The 16,151-nt window shown below is 37.7% G+C and overlaps 1 protein-coding gene across 2 annotated transcripts; it reads left to right on the top strand.

The window, feature by feature from the left end:
• Window positions 1-4,685: 4,685 nt before the first annotated feature.
• Window positions 4,686-14,998, top strand: LOC145764801 (uncharacterized). 2 transcript variants are annotated; one of them, XM_082576477.1, is made up of 7 exons: window positions 4,686-5,853; window positions 6,535-6,774; window positions 8,040-8,120; window positions 10,859-10,933; window positions 11,647-11,776; window positions 13,772-13,833; window positions 14,233-14,998. In XM_082576477.1, the coding sequence occupies exons 1-7, from the start codon at window positions 5,619-5,621 to the stop codon at window positions 14,307-14,309; spliced, it is 900 nt and encodes a 299-aa protein (XP_082432603.1). In that variant the 5' UTR covers window positions 4,686-5,618; the 3' UTR covers window positions 14,310-14,998. The 2 variants fall into 2 exon arrangements, with proteins under 2 accessions (XP_082432603.1, XP_082432604.1); XM_082576478.1 differs by lacking the exon at window positions 10,859-10,933.
• Window positions 14,999-16,151: the final 1,153 nt, after the last annotated feature.

The following is a 16,151-nucleotide window of genomic DNA, read 5'->3' as shown; positions in this document are numbered from 1 at the left end:
TATAACTTAAGCTTTCCCTAACCCTACTTTTTTTAAAAAGCTTTTTTAAAATTTAAAGATAAAAAAAAGTTTGATTTCGACCGGCGTCGAACCCTCGTTCTTACAATCCCTAGGCAGAGGATGAAACCACTGAACCAACCGTGCCAACAAGAGAATGCTGCATTCACACGATTTTAATACAAACTTTTACCAAAATATGTAAATGAGACAGAAATCTCGTGGAAAAAAAAATTCGCTGGCCGGCTAGGGCATCATACAACCCAGGAGAGCACAATGTGGCCAACATTCCACTTGTTGATCCAGGAAAAATCTTTATGCCTCCCTTACATTTTATCAAGCTAGGCCTTATAAAGCAGTTTATTGTTAACCTGAAAACTGAGGCAGCAATTAATCAGTTCAACCCCATAAACATTGGTCGTGAAAAACACGTGAAATTCTGAGAAAACTCGTGTAATACACGTATATTTCTCGTGTTTTTACGAGCCAATGTTTATGGGGAAGGCACTATTCCCAGCTCTGTTTAATGCAAAAGTTACAACTGGAGTTTTTACTGGTCCAGATATGAAAAAAAAATATTGGAAGACGAGTTGTTAGAAAGCTTGCTGAATGGTAGGCTACTGAGAGAACTGCATACATTAGTCTAAAGGCGGTGGTGCATAAATTTCTGGAGGCCCTCCGAGGCCCTAAATTGCAACTTGAGGTGTAGCCTACTTTTGTTTTTAGCCAACAAAAATTTTTTTGAACTTATTAATCCTTACACTCCAGTTTTAACTTTTGCAAACAACACTATTTTAGGAATTTCTAGAGCAACAGCTCTAAAAAGAAAAAAATTAAAAGAATTTTCTCTCTCACCGGGCCTCCCATGCCCGTAATTAGTGATTAAGGGTTAAGAAACATTTTTTAGCTATTTCGGCCGCTTTTTTTGTTTAGAATTGCATTATATAGGCTACACGATCAATCAATGTTTTATTTGTCAGTACGGTAACAGGAACATAGGTACATGTTTGAAATATGCAATATACACAGTACAAAAGTTACACAAGTTCCCATACCGACAGGGAGACAACGAGACGACCATACGGTCTACTAGTCAATTGCCACCCTACGGAAATTACGGTACGATTTTGCCATTTAAAATAAGCTTACAAGAGAAAAATAATAATTGAAACGTTCCCGCGCTTCAACAACAGCATACGCACAAAAAAAAACATATTGATGATAACGTAGGCCAAAACACAAAATTCCATGAAGCAAGCAGAGAATAATAAAGTTTCCGAAGCAACTGACAAGTTGGTTTCCATAACATATCACTTACGATGCACTGTAGCTTTGTAAAATTAACGTTTTGATCTCTTTTTTGAAACAATGAAATGATAAGTTTTTTAGCCTACTTGGAACCTCTGACCAGAGCATTGGTCCCAATACCTGCATGGACTTCTTGCCAAATTCTGTGTTTGATCTGTTTATAAAATAATTGTTGCCTGTTTGATATCTTGTGTTATGCTGATGAATAGATGAAGCATTTGTAAATAAATCACAATACGTAGACGGATACTCATTCATATGAACTTTGTACATATGTTTTTTTATTTCAATGTTATGTATGTCTTTTAGTTTCAAGATGTTCATTTTGAAAAATAAAAAATTAGTGTGAGCATAGTAATTTTGTTTCGTAATTATTCTTATAACCTTTTTTTGTAATTTTATTAATGGATCCAGTGCACTGTCACAGGCCTTTCCCCAGCTTGAAATACAATATTGCAAATGACAGTAAATCAAAGCGTGATACACATCTTTTAAAGTGTCTGTGTTGACATAATTTCTGAGTTTAAGCAACGCCCATGAACCTTTTGCTACTTTTCCGCAAATTTTATCTATGTGATATTTCCATGTTAATTTGTTATCTATGTAAACGCCAAGGTATTTTATTTGATCTTTTTGTTGAATGCTTGTGTTACCAATGTTAATGTTAAAATTTTTTATGTGTTTTTTATTTGTTATTAGCATGTATTCAGTTTTTGAGAAATTTAATGATAATCTATTAAGCTTCAACCAGTTGTAAACTTTTTGCATTTCGGCATTCACATTGTTCTGCAAATTTATTTCACATTTGTCGCTCATCGTAAGATTGGTGTCGTCAGCAAATAGTTTAACATTCATGTTTGTTACCACAACGCCACTGGATTTTCATTAGAGTTGAGCATGAACTGGAGTCGGAGTGGAGCCGGCAACTTTACGATAATTGCCTCTACCCAGTGATCGATTTCGAGTAATGCGTAGTACCAAATTTCAGTCATAAGTAGAGTAGACAACCGGAAACAGACATTGCCGTCGGCTGCAGCGTGGGTCAGGTGTACGTCGGAAGGCGTACACCGATGCATAGCGCTCAAGTCCGCTTTCCCGCAATGCAGGATAAAGATAATAAAACAAACAAAACAAATTTGCCTGATTTTCAGAAATGAAGTAAAATTGAAATTTCATGTTTTGCAAAGCTTCAGAGTGGAGTGGGTTCGGAGCTTGGTTGAGCAACTTTGCATTGTAATTAAATCAAATAAGTCCCGAATAATAATCTCAGGGTAATACTTTTAGTCTAAAGTCTCTAAATTCTGTGCCACTGAAAACATTTAAGTTCTATTAAAGTTGACAAGATTTTTGCACCCTGAGCGATTTCGTGTTATAGGCCGACGCATTGGCTAGAATTGTAGCCTAAGTTAATCATAAACAATTTTATTTTGGAGTGGAGTAGATTTGTAGTCTAACATGATGAAATTATTTGGAGTCAGATTGGAGTGGAGTTTGGTTTTATTGAGTAAATGTGAAGCCGGAGTCTCAAAAATCACACTTTGCTCAAAACTGATTTCCATGTCCCCTATTTATTCCAATTTCTCAAAATAAGTCGAAAAAATGTGGCAACTTTGTGTCATACGACAAGAAATTGCACCAATTTTAAAACATAAATAAATTTTAGTTATTGGATAGGTAATCACTCAAAGGTAATACAATTTTGTAATACGAAACAACTTCGTCTGTATTTCACAGTATTTTTGCAAATCAATTAAGCAGTTAGTTTTTTTCTCTGGCTTGGAGTTTCTTGACTCTGTTTGGCAGGAAATCTAATTCAAGCGTCACGCCTGACAGTCTTTCGTATTCAACTGAATTAAAGTGCCCCTGACAGGTTGGATCCAAGTATAGTAACTTTTTAAAGCATTTCCTAGCGCAGAATTACACTTAGCGAAATTTTTAATCTTAACCTCGTAGCTCGACTGGTTAGGGCGTAATTTAATCAAACGACTGCTCCGCAGCGCCACCACAGGCGAAACTCCATATTTCACTGCTCTGGGACGACTTTGGTGGTATTACGTCATCCTAAGTGGACGTCGTTAGCAACAGATGAAACAAACGCTTCTTAGATGTAATTGGTGGATCACAGTTTGGTCTGAGTTGGAACAAGCGGTTGCTTTTTTTGAAGATTTATTGTTTTTTGCAGTTTAATAAAACTGTACTGGATACGTTCCTACAAAATCTAAAATATACTTGAAGTGAAAAATGAAGAAATCGTACGAATCATCATTCATATTTAATTCATCATCACTATTCAAAAATAAATAAAAGTTCTCTCTCTCATCATGTGCCTTCAGTTGGCAATTGAAATCCTGTGTAACGGCCATCTGGATCTGGAAAATTGTTTCGGATTCGCCAAACAATGCATGATGGCATCACAATCCGATTGTTGCTTCCGAGAGCATCACCTTGCAGTATACACTCCAACACATGCCTGTAGGCATTTTTACTTGAGTGGTATTAACAAAATCATCTTCAGTGAAGTGAACATATACGACTAGTTTTGTATGGCCCATCCCACTTTCAAACACTTGAAGAAAACTTTGACCATTTTCTTCTCCGCACTTTGTTTTGTGGGAAAGTGGGAAAAGAAAGCACACGGTCTTTGTCACTGACAATGTCACATAAACAGCAATTTGTAGGCATTGCCTCAACCATAAATTAAAGGTACTGTTTGTGAGATACTGTTGTTACACTGCAAATGGCTATAGCCAGATTAGGACAAATAAAAAAGTATGAAAATTGTAGCCCTATGAAACTGCAATTTCAATTGAATTGAGATGCTGTTTGATAAAAGTAAACTCAACCTATTTGATCGAAACCTAATAGTAATAATAAGTTCACTTTTTCATTTCGGTAATTCTTAATTTGCACATGCTTTAGACCAACAGAGCCCCACACATTCACGTTTTGCAGTAGCCGTACCATACTTTACCAAGTCATCACAGAGAAAGAATGTATCCTTCCCGCTTACTGTGATGTCATAGCGAGGTTGCCGTTTTTATTTTCGCAATTGAATGAGTACCAGATTCGCCGATGTCAACGAAAGTTTGCAAGCGTGTAACTTAGTAGCCTGTTGATATTTTTTACGATTTGCTGGTCAGGGAAGTTTGTTAGTATCATCTTTTTGGTATTTTAGGTAAATTTGGCGAATTTATTTACCTGTCAGAGGCACTTTAAGCTAAGGCCTATTTACCTCTTCTACCAATGTTAAATTGCAGTTGGCGAACATTTGAACTTCCGAGGATATCCAACATTTGCAATGTATTTTTTAACATATTTGAGGTAACTGTAGAAATAGCCGAAAAGTTGCTACAGTGTAGTATTCTAACATGTATCATCAGTGGTGGATTTCCAGAAGATTAGCTTCCGGAGCGTCAGTTTTTTACTTTCCAAATGCGCTAGGTGCCGTAGAAGAGATTCAGAAATATGCCCTTATGAGACTTTGAAACAACACATTTGATGTAGTCTACGTTAAACGTTGCTATTTAAAGTAAGTAGGCTATCATGGTCCATAGATGATAAGCGTTGTTCAATGCAAATATTCGTATTTTAGTGAAACTTTAACAGCCGCTGCACATTCACCCAATTCCCTGCTATTGTTAGGAGAAGCGTGGTAAAGGCTATAGCGCTTGTCCACAAAGATCGAAATCGATACGTATTACTGACTGATTTTACAACATCACGGACCTATAGTTCCAATCTATCGTTTGCACAATACCACACCACAATGTCTAGAAATTCATCACGAAGCAATTTTGCCACACCACTTTTGCGACCTAACATCACAGCCGCGCCATCACATACAACACCAATCAAACAAGAAGATAAAAATGTTGTCGACATGCCATATTATTTTAGGCAGCTCTTCAGGGAATCAAAGATGCCATTCGCCGTAAGACTAGCGAGCTCAACAAGATCTACAAATACATTCACAGGTTCGCTTCCGTCAAGACTGGTACGAAGATATATTATCAGAGTGGATACGCGATTTAACATGGTCGACTCATCAAGAATAATATATACTTTTTACTGAACAGGGCAAAGCATAATAAGAGTATAACATATTTGAGCTTCCGGAACGCCGTTCCGGACAAGTCAACTTTTTGATCAAGCTTCCGGAGTGGCACTCCGGACCGTTCCAGCTGAACACCAGCCCTGTGTATCATGTGCAGTACCAAACATGTAGGCTAGACAGTTTTCTTGGTTTTTTGAAAAATCAGTTTTTGAAAAAATTTCAACTTCTGTGTGAATGTTTCCAGCTGAAAAGTCTCATCATGGCTAGTTGGGTTTTCTTTTCATGTATGTTTTGCAAAGTAGTTTTTGTAATATGTCAATTTAATAGTTGGATTCAAAGGGGAAAGATTGAATATTTCATATCTAATGAAACAGTACAATTTGGTCAAATTGCTGTTGAAAGATGTGCAGATATAAGCGCTCTTCTTGTAGTTTTAAAGGATCCAACAGTGCGAGTGGAAATAATTGGAAAGATCCCCAAGCCTCCTATATTAGGTAAGCTGGTACCAGTATGAAGCATGAAGCTAGTTAAATTAGTTTTACTTCAGAGAGTTAATGATGGCTTTACAATTTAAGTGTTAGCAATATGTTAAACAAATTGTAGCTACATAGTACCAGTATCGTACATATATTGATAAAATTTAAACAACCAGCCGCAAATTTTATTTTTACAAGAGTGAATTATAATATGGCTGATAGAGAATTTTAATTGGAGTAAAACAAGTTTTGCAGCAGGCTAATAAAATGTAAAAGGATTTTATCCCTTTCCTCCTTTCCTGAAATACTGAAATACTTTCCTTCTTGATACTACTCATATATAACCAGAAAATTTTATTTTTTGTAGCCTACATTTTTCATTCTATTAGCATAGTTCTTTAGTACCTGTTGATATAGCCTACCATGTTTGGGGAATACAAACAAATAAAACATGGGCATGTTATGTTAGTTACATTTTAGCATTGTGATGAAGAACTTTTAGTTCATGTATTGATAGGTAATCCAGGGCTTAGGTTACTGATAAACATTTTGGTGTCGCTAAAACAAAGTAAATTTTGTTCTTAGTGATCGTGTACTGTGGTTCTTTCATAGTATAATACTTTTGCTTGTAAATGTCAAAAACCACTGTTTAGTGTTTTAGATGAATGTAATTGTAATCATCTTGTTCTTGCATTTTAGAGAAACCATTTAGGTTCTACATTGGCCTTTTAATGACTGCTGCACACCCAAATTTTGTTTGGACTGATGGAACAAACATTAGTGATGGGAAAACTTTTTGGCAAACATCACATCCCCTTTCTTTTGGTCGTAGTACAGTTTTTGTGGTAATGGGTGGTGACGACACTTATGAAGCAAGATACCCCTGGTATTCTGTGTCTGGAATATCAGAATCTGGCAAATATATCTGCGAGAGAAATGGTACAATATTCTTTCTCTGATGTTTGCATGTTTTTTTCTGACAGAATGGCCCGATTCGGAGAGGCCGCTTCGGAAAATCTCATCTGGAGAAATGTCAATTCGGAGATTGTCTTTTTTCAAATAAAACTGATTTGGTGATTTCTTGAAAATGCAGTGATGGCTTCTGTTCATTTAGATAATTTGTAGGGATCATTTGGGTAGGTTATTGTTTCAGTGAGGTATATGGGTCTGCTACTATTCGGTGAGTCCGATTCGGTGAGTTCCTAACCTCAAAACCCTAAAACGGCAATGATAACTACGGTACCCGATAATTTAAAAAAAAAAATGAAAAAAATCCCCCGTTAAGGGATTGGACTCGCCGAAACGGGCCATTCCGAAGGTATATAGATGTAAATTAGGTGACACCACAACCCAGGTTTATTCCAAACTGCCACTAGATTTTAACTTAGTTGTTATGATCATTAAACGTTGTTTGACAACTGTTTTTTTTTTGCTGAGACTTTGGTTTAGACTTTTTTACTGAAACTTTATTTGATTGATCTCTATTATAAGCAAATTCCTTTAAATAAACAGATGCAGCTGTGAGATTTTAAAAATATTTGAAACAGGCTTTCTCCGAATAGGAATTTGTCCAAATTGGCTCTGAATCAGATTCTCCGAATAGTAGCAGACCATGTTTCTGATGTGTAATAAATAAATGTAAATACTAAATAGTATGTGTCTTTCATATATAATTATGCTAAACTTTGTGAAAACATGTACAGTAAAAGTAGCTGTGGATTTTTCAGATATGCTTGCAGAGTCACAGTTTTTACCATCATTGCATCAATTATCGGATTACTTGGTGTGACATTAGACCACACCAGACCTTGATGTTAAATACAAAGCCACCAATAAATGCACAAATCAATATATATGTAGGCCTACCTGATCAAAGCAGGTTCAGCCGTGTAATCTGTAGCGCATAAAAGATCTTTATTTTAAAGGAGATTTGCCTGCAATATAGTCCAGCAAATTATTTACTTAGGTTTGTTAGAAGATACGGTTCTTAAGTTACACTCTTTGTTATGGATATGTGGTTACTGTATTTCAGACATGTAAATTGAACTGTCAGTTTGGATGCATGCATTACAGACCTGTGCTAGATAATTGCACCGCAAAAAGATAAAATGTCTTGCAGTTTATAAATTTGTAGTTTTGGAAAGCTTCAAGAATTATCACTTTGCTTTGTAATATGTGACAACACAAATTGGTTTGTTTTCCAGTATACCGCCCAACAGTTCCTGGAACCACTGCTGCTGTGACGACTGTTTCTCCAGGAACCAACACAACCTCTCAAAAGGCAGGTACTGCATATATTATATTTCTGATATTTCTCTGATTTGATTAGTTTAAATCAATTCATTTTTATTTATTGCACGAGCAAAATCAGTGGTTCACTTGTCCATTGAATGGTTTACTGCTTCATGCTAACCCTGGTTGGAAGATTAGTGTTTGTCCTCAGTCCTATATTATAAACAAGGCTATTACCAATGTTACATGTTTATTATCATTAATAAGTACTGTAGCCAAAGTAGGTGTATAACTGTATATGGATATTGGATAGTTGGTTACTGTAGAATTCACCTAATTTGTCACTTCAACTCTCAAATGGGATTATAAAAAAGTCACAAATTATGCAAACAGGTCAAAACTAAAACAGCTTCTGCCAGGGAGCACGTCTTTTAGGTGCAGACAATTAAGCGCGGTCAAATAGGCGCGCACACTGTGGCATTAGGATATTTATTGAGGCAGCTCTGAATTTCAGACTGAGATTACGGAAGCCTTAAGAACCAAACGTAATAAACCGTCTCTCAACAGGCCGTAATTTGCCTGTTGCTTATCGTTCCTTTTGTGTGTGTTCTAATTGTTTGTCACATACCTGTACTTTACACCCCATGTGATCTGTTTCCCACCGTATAATTTACTGGGTCTGCTACTATTCGGTGAGTTCCTAACTCTAAAACGGCAATGATAATTAGGCTACGGTACCCAATAATTAAAAAAAAAAAAATCCGCCGTTAAGGGATCGGACTCACCGAAACGGGCCATTCCGTAACTTACTCATAATCATTCTTGTATCACTTGTTAATATTTTCATTTTAACTGCAGACAGTGCACACCGTTTCGGCCTCTTCAATGCGTGGGTAGTGGGTCACTGGTATGGCCATTGGCCATGGAGATATATATTTTCCCATTTGTGGAACATAAGCTCCATAAATGGTACTACTGCCAACCTTGACAAAGTGCTCAAACTGTAAGCAGTGAGCTTTGCGCAATAGGGTGGAGTGAAAAAAAATTTTTTTTTCAAATCAAAAAATCAGATTAACCAAAAGTGGCGTATGGACCTAAAACCAACTTCTGAGAAGGTTTTGGATTTGTGCCACCTACATCCAGGTGGCCCATAATTTTTAAAGGTCATCCGAGGGTCAAATTTCATGAAAATCCCATAACTTGGAAACCGGTTAAGCTAGAATGTTGGTTTTTGGCTTAAAATTTCCAGAAGGTCCATGTTTATATATGCTCTAATGCAACTTTTGTCTCTATTTTAACAACATAAGCTGATAATGATAAAAAACGACGTTTCAGTTTGAAAGCTATATAACATGAAGAAGTGAAAATGCTATATTTGAACCAATAGTTATGTGTTAAGGCATAATAGGTACAAACTGACTAAGTACTGTTTAAAATACTTTCTAAGTAGTTAGTACAAAGGATATATATGCAAGCAACAATCATGGGTATGTTTCTCGGCAGCCGATTTGTAGCAAGAATTGACAGCGATAGACACGTGTTTCGCCCATGAGGCTGGGCTCATCAGTATCGCACCGTATTCTGCCACAAACTTATTCGACCACCGCTTTACCAGTCAGTTTAACTCTTATCTTTGTGGAAACAAAGAAAGAGCCAACAAAACCAGCAGGCGCCAGGGCAGAGGACATTGTGAAGAAAGGGGCGTTCTTCCCGGCTATCAGCACAAGGCTGAGCACTCACTAGTACAGCGAGCAGCTGCGATTCGCCAACCATAACGGTGTAGTCTTCCACGCTAAGCCATTCAGACCATCCAATCAACAATATGTTTCTCGGCAGCCGATTTGTAGCAAGAATTGACAGCGATAGACACGTGTTTCGCCCATGAGGCTGGGCTCATCAGTATCGCACCGTATTCTGCCACAAACTTATTCGACCACCGCTTTACCAGTCAGTTTAACTCTTATCTTTGTGGAAACAAAGAAAGAGCCAACAAAACCAGCAGGCGCCAGGGCAGAGGACATTGTGAAGAAAGGGGCGTTCTTCCCGGCTATCAGCACAAGGCTGAGCACTCACTAGTACAGCGAGCAGCTGCGATTCGCCAACCATAACGGTGTAGCTTCCACGCTAAGCCATTCAGACCATCCAATCAACAATATGTTTCTCGGCAGCCGATTTGTAGCAAGAATTGACAGCGATAGACACGTGTTTCGCCCATGAGGCTGGGCTCATCAGTATCGCACCGTATTCTGCCACAAACTTATTCGACCACCGCTTTACCAGTCAGTTTAACTCTTATCTTTGTGGAAACAAAGATGTTTATGACGGGGTAAAGTGGACCAGTGGTGGTGTACATTACTACTAATTTAACTGTTGGCCAAATTTAGGCTAGTCAGCAACATGAGTGAATCTACGTAATGCGTACGTGATATAGTGAGGCTCATTTTTATCATTCAAAAAAACTTCTACCTCATGGACACAAGATACAATTCAAGTTACCATACATACCTTTCAATAGATCAGAGGGTGCCAAAAGTAATTTCCGTGCTTTTTTGAGTCTTCTAAACCACGAAACCTTGAATAATGGCATGTGCAGCTACTTTTCGTCATGCTTCACTAAACTTATTGGTATCCGCACAGTAGTGAAACTTTAATAGAAAAAAAAGGCGGGGTTCCACTTTACCCCGATGGTCCGCTTTACCCCACCTTCCCCTAATTGTATTGGATATTATCATGTTGATTTTGGTGTGAAAGATTATAATAATTTTAGTGACATGTGTTCATTGTACTTTAGATATTGCACTCCTTTTCACCAAGCAAGAATACACTTTTGCTCCCACAGTTCCACTCAAACCAATTAAACCGAAACGTACGTGCTTGTATTATTAACTCATCATTATTATTTTTGTATTGATATTGGTTGAATTGCGGTAATCAAAAGTGTACTTATGTCCATTTTTCTGGTGTAATATTAGCTAAACTATTACGCCATATAGTTGGCTAGTTGAAAAATGCTTAGCTCATATAGAGCAAAATAGGTAACTGAACTGCAGTTTTTGCACCAAAAAAATGTAACCCAGTTTACCGATTTTTAGATTTATTTCGTTAGTAGCCTATCGTTACACTGCTGTATGGGCACTGAAACTTTCCTTAATATTACTTTAAAAGTCATTACATTTTTGTACGATTCTTTTAACCTTGGATATAAGCCTAGAGAATAATAATTTTTCTTTTGTGAGTTGTAGCCTCAGCTTTAGTAATTTGAACCTGGCATCAGTGAACTTAAGACTAGAATTATCCCAAACTTGAAATAGATAATTAAAATACTACAGTAGATCTTCTGCACAAGTCAATTTAGCAAATTCAACTTGGCGTGCGTCTTTAAGGTTTGCAAAATTGCGCTCACGCCTTGCCCGACTTATTAATCTGATGACTGACGAGGTAAAGAGTAGCCCGTTTTTCGGAAATGCTTTTTGTCCAGACTTTTAGATCCATTTTACTTACCGTTAATTCCTCCTAAAGTCTTATATTTATTATTCATGATGTAAAAGTTACCTGCAATCTGAACTTGTGTGATTGTAGATATTTCTGGCAGTGGAATTCTTATAATTGGCGGTATATCCATTGGAGCAATAGTTTTCATGATACTTGTCGTTGCTCCATGCCTCTCAGTGGTCAAGTTCTTTCGTTCTCGTATGTCGAACAGTACTACGTAAGCACACATTTTCAGTCGAGGCTACTAGGTTTCAAACATGAATATCGTGCCTGTGTAATTGTTTGGAAATTCAGGTTAGGGAACGTTCAAATATTACGTAACGCTTTTTTTCCAAATTTTTGACCCCCCCCTCCCCCATGTAACGCTTTTTCACTACGAATTCAGCACAAAAAACTACCATTCCGTACTCGAAAGCGTTACGTAACGTTTTGCTTGAACCCCCTCCCCCCCGATGTGACGCTAACGTAACGCTTTGCATAAACCCCCCCTCCCCCTCGAAGGCGTTACGTAATATTTGAACGTTCCCTTAGGTGCTGTCCATAAAAGACGTCCTCTTAAAGGGATACTAAAGGAAAAACCTGACTTGGCGATTTTCCACGTTCTTTCTGTTTAACTTGCTACCATAAAACGATTTTCAATAAAATTTTGCCCCATTGCGGTCTGACCACCATTGCGCGCGTGCTTTTGTCAGAGCCTTCAAAACCAGAATGGGCCTGAGCAGCGAAGCGTGCGACTGTACAGTCTACGTAACAAAAGACGAGCAATCAGCTGATCACGCAACAGTTGTTACTGCAGGCGATTGAACTGTAGGCTATGTATGTATGTACATCAAAACATCAGATTTCAACGTCAAAACATCAAACAGTTTGCTCAAAACCTCAGATCTGATGTTAAAACATCAGATGTTGTAACGTGGCTTTTGTTATTGCTGTCTTTTGTGACGTATTCTCGAGCTGTGTTTGCACTTTTTGGTCATTTTAAAAAAAAATGAAAATAAATGAAACATTGGACTTTGGGCCTTTCCAGCGCCATTGAAAATAAATTTTTTTCGGTAATTTTTTTTGAAATGTATTCTTGAATGTTCAGTTTACGCATTTTAATGCTTAATTCCCGTTTGAAAATTTCATTTAATATGCCTTTAAAATTGCAAAAAAATCAACCCCCTCTGACTGCGGACTTCTTTTATGGATAGCCCCTTAGATTTCGTGCAGGCTGAGTAGTGAGTACCCTTCACATATTCCATAACACAATTTTGTTAAAGAATCTAAGGTCGTACAGGCTTACTCCCAGTGGTTGAACATTTAAATTAAGTAGGCGGAAGGCAAACAACCAATCTAGGCTACGTGTCCACTTTCAAGCATGGCTTAAAGTGTCCTGCCAAAGACACAGCCGCAAGTTAGGCCTATTGTTTTTATTAATCTTTATCCTCGAACTGAGAAAGCCTCTGAAAGGTTATTTCTGGCAGTTTTGCATCACTTGTAGAGGAATTCACAACACACAGCCTGGCCTATGAATATGGATTGTGACACTCATGAAAAGTTTGCTTTTAAGTCTTCTACGAAAACTTTCCGCTTGCGCCACTGCGTAGTAGCAAGAAACATCTAACTCTTGCGTAATCTCATTTGATGCCTGACAGCATCGTCCATTTTTAAATGTTATTTTAAAAAATAGCCTTATTTAGCCTACTTTTCACGAGACTTCCGTTTCTTCGACTTGTTGTTTTTCTTTATAATGCAGGCCCTAAGGGGCAAAAATGAGCATCTTTAGGCTAAACGTGTTACACGTTTTTTTTTGCATCTTTTGTAGTTGATGAATCTAACTTCAATTTTAGTGGGTGTCGCAACTTTTTGGGTCACGTGATCACCCCCAAATCAATTTTGAGCTCTTTTCACGGCATTTCTATGCCATTAAATACGTTATTTTTTATATTTGGACTGACTGCCACTACAAAATACACAAGACAAAAATCAAACAAAATTATGTCATCGATGACGTCATAACATCATTTTTTGCTTGTTTTTTCTTGTTGTAGTCGCTTATTTGTTGTTGGTATTACTTTTTTGGTTACAATAAGCTACCAGTGCTAAAACAATTCCCCTTTCAAATATGACGTCAGCATTGCATCATGAATGACGTCATAATTTTACTTAGGTATGGTAGTTTTATTAAATATTACACAATAATTTACTATTTAAACCTATATTGGCTCAGGGTGTTTTATGAAGCTAGAAGTCGTACCTTTGTTGATTGGGATAGGCGAATGCTCCGAGCAGGTAAATCAGTCTTTCCCGAGGCAGTCTTATTGGTTGTAGAACATTCATTTGGGGAAAAAAGCAAGCTATTAGGCCATAGCCTAAATCAACTGCGTATGACATTTTCTTGTGATTGGCCTACTTCTAATCTTTAAGCCTTGCCTATTAGTGAACAACTTTTATAGACACGAATGTTGTAATTGTAACCACTTCGAGTCACAGCGATCTTAATTGCTTAATCTAGTCTAGTGTATTTGGCTAATTAAGTCCGGGTTTCTGATTTGGTCTACAGTGAATTGATTTTGATTTTTGCGGAATGCATAAAAAAGGTAACTTATTTGCATTTTAAAAATACCGTCAGCTTATTTTAAACAAGTTTTGTTATAGCCTAGCGGTTCTAACAATTTTCTTCTTTCGCAGGTTTTTCCACTTACTTTGACGCAAATCAAAATTTGAGGCTCTATTCTCTCACCAAGGGTTCCTTGTTTTCTCGTTAAGCAGATTGCGAGCTTTAAGAATTTTTTTACACCGTTTGTGTGTTGTATGCCCAAGAGATGCTTTCTCCTGGGCGTAAAATAATCTTTCCAGAAGGACAAGAGCAAAGAAAACATCGCATATTCTATAGAGTCCCAGTATTTTCTTTGCAAGTCTTGTTTGAAGAGCCCGGACTTTCCATTGGAACCAAATTATTCTCTCAAAGGTCCTTGGGCACGAGGCATACGACCATGAGATATCTGTTATTGTTTTAACCAATGCACTGTTTGGCCTTCACAATAGGTTACGTAGCTGAAAAAGATACCTTGGGAACAGTGCTACCGGTACACTTTCTGTAAAAAAGATGCACGGTAGGCCTGTTTATGGCCATTGGTCAGTATATGGACATCAATTTTTCTGTGGGCTTGATTGTCACTGTATGTAGACTAAAGTGTCGCATACGGTAGGCCTGCGTGGGAGGGTCGCTAGTCCTCACACCCGTTGCCTTACATGCGAACTCCCGATGTTGGGGTGCTCAGCGAAGGCAAGTCGACCCTTGTTTTCTATCAGAAACAACTTAGGTTTGTGGTACGTAACGAAGTAAAGCAAAAACCCGAAAACGGATTTAGCTGTTTGGTGCCACAGGCCTACCTGTGAACTGCTTAGTGCTTGCATTATTGGCTGCGCTATTTCACTGTATCGACTTTATCCATGCTCATAGACATTGTTTTAAATGAATTAAAACATTTGTTATTTTTCTTTTGCATTTGAAAAGCTTACGCTTAATTGTAAAAGCTTGTGAAAAATTAAAGGAATAAGATAGAAAAGGGCTTGAGCGAATGAGCGTCGGTTCAAAAACGTTCATTTGAGTAGGAACAAAAATATCAGTCAATTGGAAAAGCTTGGTTTTTTGGCTTGTGAATCTGTATCCTCGGACTGACAGAGTGAGGTTTCCGATTGTTGAATTGTTAACTTATTTGTTAAATTAACGATTTTGTTGAATCATTAGGCCCAGGTGTCTGGAATAGTCCTTGGCGCACACCCCGAGAGTGGAACCAGCGCCGCTTGAGCTTCTTCGTTCACAAAGTTACGGCTTTGTCAGTCTGAAGAGAAAGATTCAAAACCAACCAACTAACTGAGCTATCGGAGCTGGCTAGGCAGAAACAAACTATTTATCAATCGATGTTACAATGAAGAATAATTTCCGTTCTGACCAATCTTTGCAGTTTGTTCTACGTTTTGATAACTAAGTTATAAAATACAACGCCGGTAACTCATATTCTTGACACAGCAACAATAAAAACACACGAAAGCCTCAAAGCAATTTAAGTAGCTATTGAGCTGTTTTTTTTTCAATAATCTTCAATGTTTGTAATCAAGATCCACCACAAAAATATGGGAAATTCTGCAGGGATGGGTAGCTGAAACTCCTACAATATCGTGCAACTCAGTCTTACTAATCGAGGTCTACGCTTTTTGAGCAGAAGAATACCTTAACCTACGTTTTATCAGGCTATGTTGTTTACCGTTTTATGTAAGCTATTTATTTGCAATTTGCAGCGTTTTACAAATGCATAGCCAAGCAATTTTTTCTTAATAGAGCATCAAAAGTTAAAACGTCGTTCTGTAGGCCTACCTAATACACTGGGAGGGAAGAACAAGCACCTTCTCGTGGTCCCTCCCGTCTGTACCATATCTTCAAGAAAAAAAGATATGCGAAACTTGTCACACTCAAGCAAACTAGGCGCAGGGTGGATAGGGAAACGCCCTTATCAGGGCGCGGCAGCTCCTTTGTCGAAAAGTACCGACGACCCACCGTACTGCAGGTGAACACCGAGGGCATTACGGCCAGCAAGCTCAGCATC

The sequence above is a fragment of the Aplidium turbinatum genome, chromosome 2, assembly GCF_918807975.1.
Source record: "Aplidium turbinatum chromosome 2, kaAplTurb1.1, whole genome shotgun sequence".
Taxonomy (NCBI): domain Eukaryota; kingdom Metazoa; phylum Chordata; class Ascidiacea; order Aplousobranchia; family Polyclinidae; genus Aplidium; species Aplidium turbinatum.
Note: the sequence above shows the minus strand (reverse complement) of the source record. Positions and strands in the feature narration are given on the sequence as shown.

Coding starts and splice junctions, on each gene's coding strand:
- LOC145764801 (XM_082576477.1), top strand. CDS start 5,619: ATGGCTAGTTGGGTTTTCTTTTCATGTATGTTTTGCAAAGTAGTTTTT. Junction 11,777..13,771: donor CGTATGTCGAACAGTACTAC/GTAAGCACACAT, acceptor ATATTGGCTCAG/GGTGTTTTATGAAGCTAGAA. Junction 13,834..14,232: donor TAGGCGAATGCTCCGAGCAG/GTAAATCAGTCT, acceptor CTTCTTTCGCAG/GTTTTTCCACTTACTTTGAC.